The sequence below is a fragment of the Amblyomma maculatum genome, chromosome 6 (assembly GCF_055883805.1).
Source record: "Amblyomma maculatum isolate TAMU_Amacu chromosome 6, ASM5588380v1, whole genome shotgun sequence".
NCBI classification, from domain to species: domain Eukaryota; kingdom Metazoa; phylum Arthropoda; class Arachnida; order Ixodida; family Ixodidae; genus Amblyomma; species Amblyomma maculatum.
Genome location: NC_139349.1, coordinates 88,313,166 through 88,333,292, shown reverse-complemented (window position 1 = coordinate 88,333,292; position 20,127 = coordinate 88,313,166). Strand labels below are relative to the sequence as shown.

Below are 20,127 nucleotides of genomic sequence, written 5' to 3'. Positions count from 1 at the left end.
TTCATTGGTCAAATATACGACGTCGTATTGTTGCTGGTTGCTCAGGGCCCTGCGAATTTATCGAGTTTTTTTTTTTTTTTTATAACAATAGAGTTTATTTTGTTACCCATATGTGGGGCATATGACAGCAGTGCGCCCGTAATAAAAGGTATCTGTCAACATATAGAGCACCGAGCATAAACGTTTGCCGACGGTACAGTCTCTTAGGATATCCATAACATATACTAGAATTTTACAAATGCAACGTATTCAAAACTCATAATAAACAACTAGGGCCGCTTTTTCAACTGCACTGCAAAAGCGCAGCTCTCATTGGGATTATCGAACGAAGCCGAAGGTGAAGGGACACGTACGACGAGAGAAGAGCTGGGGCGCCGCGATTTCTGTCAATATTAAAATAAATGATGAATTTAAAAACATATCTGGAGTCCCTCCTGTTCACATCTGCAGCCTATCATACTCGTGTTGAAGTGAAACTATGGATTGCCGACCGAAACATCACGAATACACCGAAAGCGATCACACGATTAGACATCGTATAATAAAAGACAGCCCTCCGCTGATCAATCACCACTGGAATTGGCAATATGGCAGCACTGCAGTGGGAATATGAAACCACCTTTTTATGATAAGAGTGTTTGAGCATAGTACACTGCTCTTGTGATAAGCAAGTGCAGGTAGGAAACACGCTTACGGTTCATGTCCAGGGTTATGGACCGGGACACAGCCACAGTGACGTTGTTGTTCGCCGCCTGACAGGTCAGCACGCTGAGGAAGTCTGAGCGCTTCAGCTCGCCTATCTCGAGCCAGTTTCGTGCCACGGTACCGTCGCCGACGAAGCTGAAGTTGGAGTCCACTAGCCGCTTGTCCCGCCACCAGGTCACAACTGGCCGAGGCTTCCCTGGAACGACCGTGGGAAATGGTGATTCGGTTGCATAATCATTTCTGGTGTAGTTGAGATGCTAAAAAATAACTACAAATTAACGTATGAGAAAAACGGTAAAAAAAAAAATTAGAAAATGAGAGCGCAAATTTGAGATCACCGAAAGGGGAAGACATTATGGATAATTGAGTGAATATCAAGGATAGCTAACGACATCGGACTGCCTAGTGGGAATAAATAGCTTTCAAGGAAAGAATCTGCACTGGTCTCAATTGCCGCGTACACACAAAACTATCGGAAGAAATTGAGGGAAAGTTACAGGAGAGAAAGAGGCGCCGAATCGGAGGACGCGGAATTAAATTTTTACCTTCCGAGGTTTTTAGCATGCAGTGACACCGCTGAGCACATGGTAGTCTGTAAATGCTAAGGACCATTTTGCTGCTGAGCCAGGCTAGCAACGACTACTACTTCGCTTATCGATGGCTGTCGTCGGATCGCTAGCTTCGCGCAAGAAAGAACAAAAACAACTTACATTTGAGACGCTATTATTATCAGGATTGTCTTTGTACAGGATTGTACAGATTGTATTTGTCTTTGTATAGCAATACATTTAGCCTAGGCCGATTACAGGGGAAACTGTCAACTTACATTAATGTATACTCTGCACCATAAGGTAGGTAACAATGTTTGATAAAGCCCCCACTATGCATTCAAAATACTCGCAATATTATGCCCAAAATTATCTGTTTTTATTAGTAAGGTTTAAGCTAGAAGGATGGCGGAAGTGTAAATATTTAGAGATATGGATGCGAGGGGGCGCTGAGAGGTGCGACTTGTCGACCATGAATTGATCCGCGCTCCTTGAACGTTTTTATACAAGCTGGCGACTGCGCCTCAATTCTTCTGAAAGCAGCGGCAGTTAGGAAGGCTGGCGTTAACCATGAATGGTGTAATAATGGTAATGGTGAGAAAGCTAGTAATCAAATTCAATGACATAACTTCGACTAGATAGCAATGTTGCTTGACAAGCTTTGACTTCGAGCAGGTGCAATAAATAATTGAGAATTGCTCACTTAATTAGGTTAAAAACGTTGCCCAAGTAAGCACCTCCTATGATTCAGATACTGTATCGAGCATAACTGTTCAATTAAGAGGAAAATCCAAGCTTGGGCTCTAGAGCCCGCATATATCTATTTCGCTGATATCTGTTTGTCCGTCAGTACCAATGAAGCCTACAAGCCTCTGGAAGGCGCTGTAAACTTCGATTGTACTTTTTAGGTTCGAAACGAATACACCGTGACACTGCGATCCCGAATCAGAAGCATTACTCCAAGATTATGCAAGCATATTTGGACGGCTTGGTTAAAGCAGGGCTTCTTACGCAAGCCCCGTAGTACTTAAAATAACGTGCCAAATTCTGACTATATCTTAGTAAGAAAACAGGGTGCTGGAATCGTAATTTCGCATTTTACCTTACCGCAACAAATGGGCCATGTGTTTTTATTACAGAGAGCAAATATGGCCCATGCTCAGTCCATAATAAAGATTTATAAGTGTAGATATCAAATTGTCTTTTGAAGTCTAACTTGGGCTATATTACAAATCTAGATATGTTATATTTTTCCAAGCAAGCACAGTTCATTCTACATATTAGAGGTGCTTGAAAATGGCAACAAATGTCGCAATAATATTTATCGCTTTTACGATTCTTCTATGTGCACTTCTTCAGTCTATGATTGACCTCGTGTGTTTTGTTTAATATTATTAGTAGAGATTGCCGGTACACGCCTGAACGGATCAATGCGTTAAGAAAAAAAATGGTTATCTGTCCTATTAAGTTAGCGGCAAGCTTACTCTCAAAGAGTAGAAATGCATATAAAGCTATTGCCTGGATATAAAACGATGTCTGCCACATCTAAGATTATTTTAAACGAAGATAAGGCAGAGTCATATAAAGGTTGAACAGGCCTTTATGAAATCAGAGTATCCGGGCTGCATTAATTCTCACACATCTTGATCAATAATTTAATTTGTAGGACTATTTCCACTTTTAGTAAAGTGTGACAAATATAAAACTAAAAAGAAGAAAGTTCCATATAAAAGAACATTTAAATGATATGAACAAATTTAAGCCCTCGTTCTGACACGATAATGACCAGCAGAATTTCTGCCCGTTTCCGTTTCAGTTAAATAGTCGACCATGTCTCTGACGAGGACAATCGATTGTGACTGCAAGAAATGTCTCTGCTTCAAGTGGCCCTCGAAAAGGACACCGGCCAATTACTAACTGTTTGACACGCGAACAGTCGACGCGAAAACGAAGACTCAATAAGTCTCAGTGAGTGCTCCCTCCAACCTGCGGGGGAGGTGTTTTTCTCCTCCAATAAATTTCAAGTTTTCAAGATGAATTGATAGTAAAATGAATACGATGAACAGAACCACGGCCGAAGAAAGAAAGAAAACTATAGTGGAGAGAGACAAATTCCTTTAGGCAAAGGACGATGTATTTCTTTCCGCGAATGACCGGTCGCCTCGGGGGAACCGGAACAGGAATCGCAGTGTAACGCGACGAAGAAGCGGATAAAGTGGACCAAGACGAGACAGACACGGTGAGCGAGGATGTGAACGAGAAAACAAGAAAAAAAAATGAAAACATCATGAATAGAAAGAAAGTAAGTGAAGAATGAAAGAAAAGAAAGTCACGGCGCGCCTGCAAGGCTCGCCTCACCCACCTCCTTCAACCTCGCAGAGCAGCCTGAGCTTTCGTCCTTCGCTGAAGCGTCCCACGAGACCCTCCAGCTTCCGTCCGTCTTCGTCCATAATAACAGGATCACCCGGAGGCACTGCGTACGTAAGCCAGAAAAGCCAAGGTATAGAATTTCCGCACGTGCACCCCCGGCTGTATATGGAGAAAACTCGGGAGCTCGCAACATCAAGCTTGTTTGAATGTGCGCACTTTGTTGTATTTTGCGAGCCACATTTCTAAAGTCTCAAAGAACAGCGCGGGTTTGGCGCTTCCGGAAGCCGGACTGCACTCTGCTTAATGGAAAAACCGGCGGCCTCTGCGTAATAAAGACGCCGGTGCACGTCAGGCGAGCCCCAGCTAAGCGGAGCGCGTTTCTGTGCATATTGCTTCCGCCCTGTTCTCTTTATTATTATTTTTTTTCACAAAAGGGCGGCCCGTTCTGGTAGCTATGCTTAGACAGGGACATGAATCCCGGTGTTCTAGGATGAGTTACGCTCGGTAGTTACAGAAAAGGACGTGCGGTTGAGAGGCCGGTAAAGAACGAGCTAGCAAAGTGGGTCGCTGGTCGTATGAAAAACTAATGCGCCATGCAAGTGGTTTTATGAGTTCTCGAGGCTGGTAATCGAGATTATCAGAGTCATTTACGACAGTTCTGTCTCAGTACCTGACAAAGTTAGGTTAAGTAAACATGCCTCCTAGAGTGCGAACATGAGACGTTTTTTAAAATACTGAGGGGAGAAACTAAATGTTGAACATAAGATTGAACTAACTTGAGCAGAAAACACCTTCAGAGCATCCAAGATTGCCATGTTTTACCCCAGGTTACTGGTGACTGTATTATACTGTATAGTTTCTTCAGGAGCGTTTCAAAGCCTCATTTATGAAACGCAGATGTCTAGTGGGCCCCTAAGTGAGTTAAAAATTGCGCATTGTAAAGCCAATCCTTGGCTTATGGAAGTCACGTCAACACAAAGAACGCTTTCGTGAAGTCATCTCGTGCTGTGTTCGCATTTCACTTGCACATTTGAAACATCATTTCATATTCGTGACAGAAGTATATCCACTTGGCGAAGCGGTTACAGTAAACCAATTTTTCTTCTCATGCCGAAAACATAGAAAAAAATACAATTCTTCACATTTCGACTCATTTCTAGGAAAGAATGCAATACCCGATTCATTGCGAGTTTAACTCTACATTCGGGAAGCAATCAAATATCATCAGCTTACAATAAATAGCCCGCTCAAATCTGGCAAACCGAAACCACTGGACACCCTTCCAAAGACCAGCTTAGCGCACGATAGCCTTAGATCCTTATGCGCCTTAAAACCGAAAAAAAGAAAAGAAACAAGTAGTGGTTCGTGTGTTTGCGTGAGCTAGCTATTCAGAAATAAATGCATAAACGTGGCCAAACTGCACCAGGCCTTTGTTTCGAACCAGTGGCGGTTTGAACAAGTCAGCGTTCCTGCCTAGTGCTCGAGGGCACTTAGCCACCGCTGCTGTCAAACACCCAGCGCTGTACATAGGATGTCGACGTCCCCACAATCTTACACCCTCGCGATGAATCCAAAATGGGCGTTATTCTGTGTTGCCTTCGAAAGAAGTGTTACGCACTTCCCGAATTGTATAAATCTAATTTTTAGCCGTTATCAAATTGGGCCAGTTTCTGACGACTGGGGCACAGCCGCACGGTCGTTCCCTTCGGTACTACGGAGACGTGGTATTTCCGCGCTTGTGTTGGAGCAAGTTTATTTTGCGTTGTCGTAGAATTAAAACTAGCTCGTTATTTATGAAAATCACGTTACTTTTCACGTTAATTTGCTAGTCCTCAGCACGCAGCTGCGGCAATGCTCCAGTTCCGGTAACCTGCGCCCGAGAAAAAGTTTTTGAACTATTACAAGCATTACTCTTGTCTGCGGCTCATTTAAAATTCTCAAGAGAGCATACTGGCGAGCTGGTTGGTACATGATATAAGGTAATAAAAAACAACGAAAACGAGACCACACAACACTCCCGCAGTTTTTTATTACCTTATATAATTCCTCTTCCAGTATAGGCTCTTCCCTCTTCTTGCAGACCATAGCAAACCTCACTAATTAGGTGGTGTTGTCGCCTACGTGGTGGTGCGCCATTCACACCAACAAATTAATCGCAGTGTGCTCATCTGAGCTGCCAAGCTAACAGGTGGCCAGTTTTGGTGCGCTGTGTTTCTAAGCACCGCCGCATTATGATTTAATCTTTTTATGCCTGGAAAACCTATATAGCGGCTATCGAAGTGTTAAGCTTGCATGAAGAAGCACTGAACAAGGTTGGAGTCGCAGCCTCAGTTCACTTGCATGTCACGCATGTTACGTCTTTGTAAATCCTACATGTTGATTGTCGTACATGTCCAAGAAAGAAATGCCAAAAAAAAAATGCCAACTGGAACATAAGTCAGTTTTCATATAGTATACAGCATTTAGAATCCCAAAGTTAGATCGGCCGTAGTGGAGTGCTCTGGAAATTGGCGTTAGTCAGGTCAAGTGCCAATACTGCTTTGGTAAGATATGTGAAATCGTGGTTTAGTACCTCTTCTTTAAGTTGGAGCATTACATCCTTGATGTAGAGTCCTCCCTGAATCTAAACCTGATGGGAGGAAAAAGTTAATTTTCTTCATGGATCTATTTAAGCGGTTGATAATTACATGCTCCATCAGCTTGCCTGCGCATGAGGTGAGGAACATAGGGCACAGGTAGGCGTTGGTATAAAAGTAACCTTTGTTTGTTTCCATTGGCGAAGCAAGGTGCCTTGTTCCCAGTGCTAGTTAATATATTAAGCGAAGGTTATTATATCCAGCACACACCTCTGCCTTCGTTATGGCGCCATCCAATTCTGGGTTGGGCAGGCCTGCGTATTCTAATATGACTTCGGTTGCGTGCTGCAGAACGCAGGTTGGAATAAGGGCTTGTAAGAGGTCCTGTCCTTGCTTTTCTATTAGATGGAGCAGTCACGTGATCATTCTGCTAGTTTCCCCTTTAGATTTAGAAGGTTCTAACATGTGACTTAGGAGAGACCACATGTTCTTAATTTGAAGGTTTCCATCGAGCCTGTTGCAGACTTGCGTCAATAGTTGTGAGGTATAGATAAGTGGAATGTGTTCTATGATGAGGCCGGGAGTGGCAACCGTCCGACACCGCAACGTCCGCTTATGCTTTTCTCCGCGCCAATGCAGGCCACATTCCTAAACATTTCGTCGGCGAAATGAGGGCGTAGAAAATGTACCTAAACCGATATCACGCGTGCAGAGTACCCTGCTAGAAGATCAATACATCTGTTGTGGCTTGGATATATAATTCCAGCTCTCACAAAGTTTGCGAAGAGCCCCGCGTGAATATCACTAATTTAGAGGCACTCAACGGTGTAGTATGGAAGTAGCGCTCCTGATGCATAAAACAGTCACCTGGCCAGTTCCAAGCTGGCACATCGTATACGTTTTCCGTATACCGCGATCTTTCCGCCGTACCTTTGTAAAGCCATGCAGTTGAATATTTGTTACAGTGTCATGTTAACTTGGTATCATCAACATGCAAAATGCTTGAACACATAGTGAGTACTTACATATCTGACTTCCCAAATAACCACAATATTCTATCTCCATTCCAGCATGGCTTCAGAAAGGGGTTTTCAACCACAACACAGTTAACAACAGTTGTTCATTTTTTCGCTTCTGTCCTAGACAGAGGTGGACAAAGAGACACTATATTTTTGGACTTCAGCAAAGCTTTTGATCGTATTCCGCATGACAAACTTATTTTCAAATTAAAGGAGCTTGAACTTCCCAGCTTCCTCATTGCCTGGATCTCCTTCTACTTAACCAACCGTTCTCAGTACTTACATATAAATGGTTCAGACTCTGACTGTCTTCCAGTCTCTTCCGGTGTTCCGCTAGGTAGTGTTCTCGGGCCACTCCTCTTCCTGATATTTTGCAACGATATAGTTAATGTGATCCACGATCCCGTGAAAATTCGTCTTTTTGCCGATGACTGCGTTATCTTTAATGAAATTGTTGTACCCGAAGACCAGCACGCACTTAATGTCGAGCTAATTAATATACTAGAATGGTGCCAGGAGTGGGGCATGCTCCTAAACTCAGAAAAATCTGTCTTGCTTCGCATAACCAGGAAAAAATACCCGCTTCAGTACACTTACTCTGTCCAGGACCGCAGTTTAACCGAAGTGAAGGAATATAAATATCTCGGCGTTACACTAAATACCCGCCTCAGCTGGAACACACATATTCTTAACATCTCCTCTTCAGCCTTTCGCAAAGTTTGCCTGCTCAGACACAAGCTTAAGGATGCTCCCGCTCATGTTAAACTTCTCGCATACACAACACTTATAAGGCCTAGGCTTGAATATGCTTGCACAGTGTGGGACCCCAATACGACGTGCAATATAAATGCTCTTGAAAAAATTCAGAGACGGGCAGTGCGTTTTATTTATTCCAAATACGGTCGCACCGATTCGATATCTGAATTAATGGCAGAAAATGGTATTGTCACTCTGGCTGTTGTTGTGCTTATATTCTATGTACAGTAATAACTGCTTCAACTGGTCGACTCGATGTGTTGGTGTGTTTTGTACCTTATGCTTTCATGCTTTTTTGAATTTTTATGTAAATGTATGCCACTCCTGCTTGGGCGCTCAGCCTGCAGTATGTTCAAAATAAAATAAATAAATAACTGTACAAACACTGAAACATTGAAATGAACGTGAAGTCGATGGAGCCAATTCCTGTGTGGAAGTCCTGTACTTTTGGTCATCCCTCCTGCAAACCTCAAGGCAAATCGCTGAAATAAATAATTACCTCCAGTGCAATCAATACAAGCTTTTTTTTTTATAAAGAGAATAGTTTCCTTACATGTATATCAGCGCAATTTACTGTTTTGGAAATATCCCAAACATCTAAATTCTTTAACTGATGCGCGCTTGGTTTCTAGTAGACATAATGATATACTGCCAAGGTGACTCGATAGAAAATTTGTACTTACTCCACGGGCCTCAACCTAGCCGCGAGCGCTAACGGCCCGCATGACTTTTTTTTTTAATGTGAGTGTGATATCATTTCATTTCATTCGATCGCAATCACTTACACAAAGGAATAGCCAAAGGGTGTTGCTGCCTATATTCAAGCTTCGCGCTGTACTAGTGCTCCAGTGAAATGTTGAGTCCTTTGTATCAAATAAGGTTTAAGAGGAACCCACGTTTGATGGAGTAGGAGTCGTCCGTAGTTTACTTTATAATTCGCACCAAAAGTGTACTATATAATTTCAACATAAAACGAAAAGAACATATATATTTGTTTCTGAAGAAGGAAATATCGATGTCCCGAAGACCAATTTTCGCGCATGTAATCTTTGTTATTCCAAATTATTCTGCGCTTGTGGGGCTGGAAGAACATTTGCACTGTACCAAAGGCGCTTGAATGCCAATATTATATTGGTTTATTTGTACATACTCTACGAAAATGGAGAAATCATGATGTTGTGCCGATATAAAAATAATACATTGTTCGATCGCCGCTGCAACAAGACGGGCTTATATTCGGAGTTTCTTTTATGTTCATGAAATATTAATTTTCCGATATTATGGCAAATTTTTCCTTATTTGAGATACCGGCTAAAAGCTCATTACTCAATGATACCCGGATATAGCGTTTTCCCTGTTCCACCTGGCCCCCCAACTTTAGATTCGAGGATACCCGAAGATATTAAAAATGTACGTGGCAGATCACTTCTACAAACACCATCACACACTGAAACAAAATTATCTACCGTATAAGAAATAGCATGCTCCTAGTTCACGCTGAAAGTACGTGGATTAATAAAGCACAATTCGTTCTGCTTAATTAACGAAGCTTAGTATTAAGAAAATAACCGGAGCGCGCTGCTCGTGAGATTAATAAATGCAATGCGCCAACGCCATCATAATTAATATCGCAGGCACTTCCCGGTCCGTTTCCCTAATCCGTACCTTATCTTCTACTCACGTTTACGGCGCCGATAGGTTTGCAGATTATATATATGAAAAAGAAAAATCTAAAAGAGAAGCTTCCGTAATACTGCGGATCGAAAACTCTCGGGAGCCGGAAGCAGCATACTCCCCTTTCAGAACTGCTGAGGAGCAAATGCTTCACCAAGGGGTGACAAACCATCTGCCTTAAGGGAACGAAAAGTGGCAAAAGAAATGTTGGACCCCCTGCCTAATTGATATGTAAATTTGTATTTTAGCAGACTAAAATAGAACACAATTTTTTATCATTTATAAGAATCACCAGCGGCGCTTAAGGACGAAAAGATTGTAACGCTTTCACACATGCAACATGTCTCACTCTTGGGAAACAACAAAAATTCTGGGCACATATTTGGAACTTCGCGGGTCGCAAGAAGGGTTGTCCAAAACTTATACATTTAGGGAATCTAAACCGTTTCATTAAAACAGATTTACGCCCATATAGTCGCTTTATTTACCATAGTAACTTTTCTTTGACGAAAACTGAACTACTACCATGCAGTGTCCTACAGAAAACCATTCCACGCCCAAGAAATGGCAACACTTGCAGCACCAGACACTTCCTATAAGCATAGTAATGCATCGCGACATCCCCTATAATTGCTTTTTCAAAAAAACAGACAATTATTTTTGTACAGAATGACGATATCATTCATTTTAGCAGAAATTTATAATTTAGGTGACATCGCTGATTTCATGAGAGCACTAATAGATGCTTCGGATATGAGATTGAAAACTCAGGTGTACATTCCTAAATGCCGTGCTGCAAAAAGTTAATGTCCTCTTTAGTCGACAATTACAAGTATAATACGTACTCACAAATGATGCGCATACTGTATTGTGTTGCGATAAAATAATAAATTACATTGGCGATTATGTAAGGTATCACGGCAGGGCATACAAGAGGAAATTCGTGATAAAAACTGGAACAAATCCTGCATCTTTCCTTCCATGTTCAACTTTTATATGCATGCGCTATATCGATCCTTGAAAACGTACACCATATCTAGGCCGCCTGCAATTCACTTAAAACGCTTGTCTTTGTTTTATGCGCCGGCGCGAAACAGTACTTCGCATGAAGTTTCAGCGTGTCGTCCGTTGCACGCCAAGAACTTGTTTCTGCCCAGTCTGCTTTCATCATTCACCAATTCTACCAACTTTGAGAGCACACCAATCCACCAGCCTGACAGGTCAAGTAGTTATGACACAGGGCGGGGAGCGCACTCCGAACGCCCTCAACATTTAACCATCTCTGCCTCGCATTGATATACGACACGGCAATGCTAAAGTAAGGGAATGGGTGCTAACAGGGGCGCCTACTGTAGGTAAAGAAATATCATGGCTGGCCACTTTGCTTAATAGTAGATACACAGAGCATAATGAATTGCAAGTAACACATAAATACACACGGAGAAGGCGCTACTGTAACTGAATTTGTTTTGCGCAAACTCGCCTCTTATAGTAAGGTGTGAGCTTGAAAGAGCACAAACAAAACAATTGACATGACTCTGTGGCGACAAGCTTGTGAAATCAATGTGTACGCTCCACTAGGTCAGGAACAAAACTTCTTTTTCCGTCAGCAAACAAACATTGTGTTGAGAGAATTTTTCCTTACTTTGTGTCTACTCCATGTATCTACACTTATCATGCACCAACTAGGCCAAGATTCAATTCTTCTGCGCTTTCCCTTAAACTGAAAAACACATAGCTGATTACCAATAATCAACCAGGCCATCCCTCTCCCTTCACTCTATGTTATGAATACGCCCACTGCAAGACGGCATGGAAATTTTTCCTGCAGTTCATATTCAAATTCAAGTAAAAAACAGCTTGCGGTGAAAAATTGGACTAACGACAATGTGCCTCCAATAGTTTGCATTACAATCAATGTTTAGACTGGAAAACAGAGGATAATTGTTGTTTTGAATGTGTTTCGGTAAATGGCGTATAGGATGTTTTCTGAATGGGAACCGAAATTGTCTTTTAAAATCCATGCAATTTCACACAGGCTTTTTACAGTGTACGCGACATTGACCGACTTCATTTTCCTTATCGATCTCCGGTTAACGTCCAGACCTATATATTTGACATCTTCTGAAGATTTTTGTTGCAAAATATAGACAGTCTTTTCTTTGCAGACCAGGGCAGTTTCAGACAAATGTATTGGAATATGCAGCTTGCTTGACGTGCACTACGACAACGAATAATATTCTCCAAGTTAAGTACCTCAATACCGTGTATTATCCATGCTAACTGTCATTAGGACACCGTAGGCATCGTATACATTAATTTCGGCAGTCTTGGCTACAACACCAGTATTTTATAGGTATACGCCATTTTTCTGACTGCTCGAATTTTACAATAAGACGGCTTTGGTATATAATTGCGAAGTACAATAGTACCCATCGGCAATCCCGTCTGCTTCGCTTATAGTTGACCTACAACCGCACGATGCAATCGAACCGAACTAGTTTTTCCTGAAAGCTCCTCCTGAATGACCCCTGGTATCCGCTGATTGAGCCCTAGCAGCAAATTTTATTTGCCATGTGTAGCAGATGTGCGAGAGTCCGCTTGACAAAATGTGCATTTTGTTCGACCTTTACAGGACGCTGAGGACTGAGCCTATACTGCGATCATCATTATTATTTCTAAATTTCCTTTACTGAAAATATGAGGCGCAAGAAAACCATTACGCTATGCATGTATACGGTACCGTTGCACGGTACACGAGAATGCTGCGTCGCCCTAGCGGAGTATTTTCAGAACCGCACAGAATCTACTCAGACTCGCGACTCAACCTGCCGGATGTTCTTGAATCGTAGGGGAGCGCCATCTATAGAGCATTGTATGCGCAAAGTTTACTATTCTGGCTTTCTTCCCAGGCACCGTCGGAACATCGTCCGGTAGATAACGCTGAGTGCGGGTCCATGTCCGTGTGAGTTGTGCGCGTCCGGTTAGCGCGTGCATATAAATAAATATACAGACCGACCGACAAACCCGGAAGCCAGGAAAGCCAATGAATTGTCCCGCTTTTGTTTTAATTTCTTCCGCGAGGCTTTGATACTAGATATATGTCAAGAGAGGCACGCCTGAAATAAGGAAGTTGCTACCTAGCTTGGGGCTAGCAGCAATACATTTCTATGTAAGGATTTTGTCGACCTTGGCTAGCCCAAAAGTAAAAGCTTGTACAAAGAGTGTCAGCAAATGGAATCGCCACCAATATCGTCTACGCTGAGAGCGTTATACAGCCCTCCTGTCAAATCGCAGTGCATATGCAAGTAAAGCTACTTCATACTGACTGCACAGACCCAAAAGGCTTGGTTAGTAGAGTTTAACTTCCCAAGACGACTCAGGTTAGGAGAGACGCCGTAGTGTGGCAATCCGGAAATTTCGACCATCTGAGGATCTTTAACGTGCACTGAGATAACATAGTACAGGAGCCATCACTTTAGCCTGCATCGAAAAGAGGCATTCGCGGCCTCCACGGCCACAATTAGATTTCGCTTCCTTGGGCTCAGTAGTCGAGCGCCGTAACACTGAGCCATCATGGCGCAGGCTGAGCTGAAAGCATACAGGGGAGCCGCCAGAATTTTCGGATCATAAAGCGGAGGCCGAAGAAAAGACAAAAATATGAGGCTTAGATTAATAACTCCCATTCTGTCATTAATAAATGGTGCTGAAAACTTTATTCTCAGTTTTTTGCTTCCTCTCTGTCGTTATTTTTTTTTTTTTTTCATTTCAGTAGACTGCGTTCTGTCTTAGAAACATCTTGTAAGGCTTCCGCTGCTGTCGCACCGTCAGATACGACTCCCTATTGGCCAAACCTCACTAGTGAATTAAATCCCAAGCTGCGATATTAACTGTAAGTTGAAAATGAAACTTATGCAGTCTCATTTCGCTTTTCTATGCAAGAGTTTAATGTGCTAGGATAGCGTAAACTGCTGTGCTTGGCATCTATCGAAAAAAATTAACTTTTCTTGCGCTAGGAGGGTCCTCCTCCCCCCTCCCCCCCCCCCCCTTCATAAAAAAAAATACTTTTCTAACATTCTTAAATGGTCCCTTTATTTTCTCTGCAATTAATGCAGCAGCCCTCTCCTGCAAGGATTTTCGATTTTTGGAGAGATTCGAATGATTTTTATTTCGTATAAAAATAAACGTCACATCCTTTGGAGAGCAGAGGAAGGCAGTTATAAAGGTTAAGCGATTACAGCCGCTTTTCGCTTCGAACACAAAATTAAATGGCTAGGAACCTTTTCTTGTTTTTATTTCGATTTAAAAGGCAAGGGGACAACGTCTTCGGGAGTATCATTCGCTTCAGGATGCCTTGTATAGGCTGGGCGCACAGCAAGGGGTGGGGCCTGCAGGGCATTCCGAGGAAATAATGCTTTTGGTAGGATGGCAAGTTGGGCTATTTGGATTATGTTCATCTCGAGGAAATATACAGCACAAACCGAGACAACGGACGAGAAAGTTCGCAACACAAGCGATGTGTTGTGTACTTCGTCGTCCGTCGTCTATGCTCGCGCTGTATATTTCCTCGAGATATACACGCTTTTGCTTAATGAACACTGCGCATTTATATGAAGCAGCTACGTAAGTTACGCACTTTTACTTTGTTTCTAATACCCGCCACACATTGCTGTCAAGATCCAGGAGGCTATATAGAAGGTGACATCTGTGACATTCTTCATCCACAGCAACGGGACACACTGTGTCCATTCTAACTTGACTTTGAATTACTATAAGGCCGGTGAGTGCATCCACCTTCTCTTCCCTACACTGCAGACTTTCACTGTCCAACGGCACTGTTTCAGCATGTGTCGCAGACGCCATAGAAATGGGTTAGATGACATTTCAGGCGGATGTCTTCCCTGGTCGTTTCATTTGTTCTCGACGCTTAACATTGGACGGTCGGCTGGAACATAGGCGTTGCAACATACTGGTCCCGAATAATGGGATAGGGACGGCTGTAATTTGCAATAAAAGAAGTAGATAATAACGCTTTAACTCCGTCTGTCTTTTATTAGATCTTATGTTTTGCTGTCCGCTTTCTTAACGTTGTGGCATAATCACTGAACCCTTGCCGCATACGTGATATTGTTGTTCAAGGAACCTGGTTGCTGTAAACACGTACGACGTCCTCTGGGATCAAACTGTGGTCTGCCGTTGAAATAAACTTCTGCGAGGATTATCTTAGCTGGTGCCACAATGTCAGTAAACGCCACTGAGGATATCTAGTGTCATGTATGCACCAAAAGCTATTACGGAACTGATTTCTTTCAGCGACTACCTGGTACCATCCGCTATCTGGCAAGGGCCGGACTCCTCTAAGCTATAATAAAATAAACACAGTGTACGTGCTGCACAAAATTTGACTGATAAAACTATTTATTCTTCGATGCTACTGAGTAAGATGTGCGGGCGCACAGAGGCCCGTCCATAAAATTGCAAAAAAGGAGAACAGAACTTTTCCTGCAGGTTTAGCACGTCAGACTGGCTCACACGTCAGACATGGTTAAACTGGCACGTCGTGATCACAAAGCCAGGAAATCTTTTTTTTTTTTTTTAGACTGAAATGATACCTTGATATCCTCACGCAGCAACAGCTTTTCTAGAATGTGATACGCCGGTTAGAGCGCATGCTCAGTCTGTGCAGTTCGTTGTAGCTCGGACAAAATATATGTGTGCCTCGCTGCAACGACGAGAGAGCAGCGATTGCTGCAACCATAGAAAACGCGTACCACTAGCGATCAATAATTTGGAAGTCAGGTCCTAGAATCTGGTGTAAGAGAGATCTTGTTTACAGAGTGGTTAGCTTGGTACAAATTCGGCAGTAACGACAGCGGCGTTACTAGCTGTGAGCTCGTGCGTCGGAAAGAGAAGCAGATAATTACAAAGAGGCGCCGTAGGCTAACAGTGTTAATTAGATCTCGCTGAAAAGCTTTCATTGTGCTCTTGTTGCATTTAATTACTTCCAACTGCTCCGCTGAAAATTGGACTTGATGAACAGAACGACAGAATATATCAGTGTCTCACATCTACGAGAACACCTCAATACTGCTTTGAGAGAAGAGAGGAACGTGTATCGGGAGGGAATGACACCGCCGCGGGCTGCTTAAACAAGGCAAATATAGTAGACTTCTGTACACTGCGTTGTGGACCTGCACCCCAAGATGGTAAAGAAGACTGAGCGCGATGTCATAATAAGAGACTGTCTAGTCCTCAGTGATCCAAAACAAACACCTGTGTGTCGTCCTATAACGCATTTCATGCTTACATCTACTGCCGATAAAGTTCTTTAAAAAATAATTCTCATCTCGAATGGAAGAAGATGCACCGAATATCAAAGCCAAGCTCTATGGCAGGCAATAGGTGCCAATCTTTAAACTTTCACAATCCACCGTGGCGGCTTAGTGTTTACGTCGTGTGCTACTGAATACGAACACGGGCATGAAACCTTAATCGTGGAAGCCGCATTTAGATGAAGAATAAATGCAAAAAATACCCGCTTGATTTCCAAGTCAGTGCAAGTCAAAAGATCGCTGGTGACATAAATTATTCTACACTGCTCCATTCCGGCGGCGTTCCTTACATCCAACGTGCCACTCTCGAGTGTTGAAAACATGACATATGAACATAACAGCTTTTCTTTTGAAGACACTTGCATAAAGTGGACCAAAGTATAACTCCGACACCTCCTAGACTTTGTTGAGTAGCCTCCCAAGGCAATAGAGCATCGATACGTGCGCCCTCGCAAACTAGAGTATTTTCCGGCTGCTGGAAAGAGATAGCTTATCACCAACCCTGCCCTTGTCGCCCTTTTATAAGTCAGAGAAAGCGCAACCTCTGAACGTGAGTCTCGCTATAGTAACGAATAGTGAACAAGTCTTGTTGCTCCTCGGGACTTTGTACAGCGCGATAACCGCATAGACAGACATAGGTTCCCAACCAACACTCAGCTGCCTCCCTACTACCTACTTCAAGTAGTATTTCTTGTGCATAGCGTGCAGACGAGAAACTAGGGGTCTTTCACTACTCTCTCAATCTCCAGCAGTTGTGTCAGCGTAGATGATTATTGCCATTCAAAGAGAGACAAAGTTATATAGCACATTTATAGTTTTGTGGTCAACCGAAAAGCCTTCCCAGCAAGGAACATGTGATCCAAAAGCGAAATTCGATAAGCTTTACCGCCCCACAGAGTCACACAGAGCGTTAAGTTGCTGACTTTCGATATCGATAGAGGCAGAAGAAAAAGGACGCGTATAAAGGTGAACCGGCTTTAGTTATGTCTTGAAAGAAGATCCGCTAAACTTAAGGCGAGTGATTACTTAACGAGGATGTAGATAAGCAGCTAATCCAGTTTCACTAAAACGCGGGCATGGGTAACTGAGCAAAATTAGAAAAATGAAGAAAGGTCATGTCGTAACAGACCGCCTGGCGTCTAGCGAAACAAAGATGTTCCGTTCGTTGTACTCTGCTGAGGAGCATACCAACAAGAAAAAAGAACCTGAGTTTACAGCTGGAACACTGCTTCCTTCCCAACGAAAGACGCATATAGCAGCGACGTAGGCCCCAAGGCATCGACACCACTACAGTGCAGGGTTTTGCGAAGAAGTTTTATCGCTATCGCATAAATGGTGCACCATTTGAAACAGTCACACGCCTTAGCCAACCACACGCATGGAAGGCCGCGTACCTCCTGCAGGTCTCAAATAACCAACGCTATAAAGAAGTATACATATGTTTTCGCGGAATTAAAAGATCAAACACCCCTTACATTACACATTATCATGGCTATCTAAATGCCGGTGGAGCACAACGAGCTAGAAACCCGCCAGCTTGCCTGCACATACAGCAGGAAAATGTGTGTCTACAGTATTGAATAACATTGTTACGCGAAGCATCACAGCATAGCATGAAATACGAGCCATCGATCTGGCCACAAATGTGCTAATAATCCAAATATTAGCCATATTCTTCGAGTAGCTAATACTAAATGTTTGATTTTCTCCTTTTTGAAAGGTTTAATGCACCTAGATATAGATGCAAACCCAACAATATTGCTAAATTCACTGATAATTTAAGGACAGTATAGTTAATCTCATCCTGACTGTCGCACCATGTATTCACATACGTAGATAAAAAAACACGATAAAAAAAATGAAAGCATTAAACCAAAGTTTTATATCATTACCCTATGAGCGAAAGTAAATAAAATGCTCAAAACTGTGTGCACAGGACGGTGGCCAGAAAAACATAACTTAGTCGGAAGACAAAAATAAATTTATTGAAAATAAATAATTTAGTTTGAGTATTAAACAAGAATTCCCAGAAATTTTTGGGTTCGCCTTATCATACTAAGCCACGCGTCATCGGCCGCCTGGGCCACCACGTGACTCACCGAAATAACTCTCGCACTTCCGGGTAGTAAGGCTCTTCTAGACTCGAGGCTTCCTTCCGGTCGTGCATCGCCCGCCCAAAGTTGATCAATTTTTCTTCCCCTGCACAGCAGCCCGCACAGGGCCTGTCCAGAAAGAGTCGCACGCCGTGCTTGAAAAATACCTCACCCTACCTTCTAGCCTACACAACGAAACGGAGGGAGGAGGATATACCGCTCGAGCGTCGTCATCGTGCGACGCCGAGCCACATATCTCCATGCGTGGCCTAGCCCCGCCGACGCTTGACGACAAGATAAATCATCCGAGATTACCGGTGTGAGGAAGGAGCGGCAACCTGCACCGCACAGGAAGTCATGTGGGCTCCCTCTCGGAGACATTCTGCGCAACATGGTGACAAATGCACGCGCTACGGCTGCTCATCTTGGCTCCCTAGAACGACGGCACTAAGGTTTTCCCAGCGGGAAATAGGCAAAAAAGTAAAGGTTGAAGACGGGAATGTAGAAGAACGCCACGCATGCACACTGTCTACGGGCACGCTGCCTTCTTTAATGTGGCAGCAGCTCTTATTTCAAAACATGAACCGATTCACTGTCATGGCAGTATCACGGTAAACTCAGTGTATGCTTAAATTTGCCGCGCCAAATAGCGCCCGCTATCTCACATTCTTTCTGCCTGGTATTTTATTTCAGCTGTTGTTTGAAATAAATTTGGAATGAATGAATGAATGAATGAATGAATGAATGAATGAATGAATGAATGAATGAATGAATGAAATGTCTCGTTCAGCAAGAATCTATGCTTTCAATATGACGTAGCAGACTGGCGGCGTTAGAGCACGCTCTGCTGAAAAACGGGCGTCGGCGTTGCCGGCATTTCCTACGTAAATTAACGAGCATGCCATTTCTGGGTGGTAGACGGCCTGTGACATAGTCGGGTACCGATTGGCTGTCAAGTTGGGTGACGTCACGAAACCAGAGTACATGGCCGAGTCGGTAGTAGCTGTCAGCTCGGGAAACGTTTTTTGAGTTAGGGATCGAGCCCGGCACCAATGGTTCGCAGTTGAAATACGCTTAACGCGGCATGTGGACACGTTCGTACGGTTTCAACTAAAAAAGGCTTGCATTTATTATCTATGTCGTGTGATCTAGCAGGTAATTTCATAGCTTAAAACGCTATGCTATTGAGTACGTTTCAGGTAATATAGGCACAACTCGGGGAATATGTAGGTAAGAGGTTAGACATGAATACGTACGAAACGAGGATCCGCAACGAAAGCCGCAGGGTGTAGTCGTTGATGCGGCAGTAAATGCGAAGCTTAAGTATGCCCTATTTTATTGCAGTACTTCGTCTCCAATATTTTTGAAGGAAGTGTAGAGGAACACCATAAGTGGCATGATTTACAATGTTTACGGGAAACGTGCCGGATATTGACTTCAGGGCCTCATCAAGCTGAGATACTGCGAAGTGGGCAAAATTGATTTTAAACGTTATCCGAACTATAGAAGCCGGCCTAAAAGAATTTTTTTTTTTAAGTGAAAATGCGGATCAGAAACAAGGAAGTAATGCCACTTCGTGAACAATCCCTGAGCGCATAACCAACAAAAGTGGAGGAAATTTATTTCTACGTCCAGCTATTGCATGATAGCGTACACAGTTGGTAAAGTCGAATTGGGGCCAAGGTGAACTTGCATCGCTATGCAAGAGTCGGAAAAAACAAACACGTGGTCTCGTACGAAAGCTGTGACGTAATCATTCTTAATGCAAGGGTGGTGTCATACCATTTCGCTTCTCATTTATCACTCATCCGCTAGTGAAATTGGAGGCTAGTTTCAATAGGTATCCAAGCCGACAACATGTGTGTACCCTTTAATTGAAAGTGTACTAGTCCAACTGTGAATAAGACAGACCATGCGTCTTTCCTTCCCAGAAAATTGAAATATACTGAAAATGTGTAAGGCTTTGCTAAATTCTGCGCCATTCTCTCAACGCGAAACCGCCAAGCAAAACCGAACCATACGAAACAGCGCGTTGCCGAGTTTTTATTGATTGA

At 43.1% G+C, this 20,127-nt stretch overlaps 1 protein-coding gene across 1 annotated transcript in view; it reads right to left on the bottom strand.

Annotated features, from left to right (window-relative positions):
* The window catches only part of LOC146186221 (protein turtle-like), a 198,262-nt gene that overhangs the window by 66,320 nt on the left and 111,815 nt on the right, over positions 1-20,127 (bottom strand). The window contains exons 3-4 of the mRNA XM_084608006.1: positions 3,616-3,726; positions 695-901 (exon numbers count right to left, since the gene is read on the bottom strand). Of these exons, the coding sequence (XP_084464132.1) occupies positions 695-901; positions 3,616-3,726 (318 nt within the window). The remainder of the gene's footprint in view (positions 1-694; positions 902-3,615; positions 3,727-20,127) is intronic.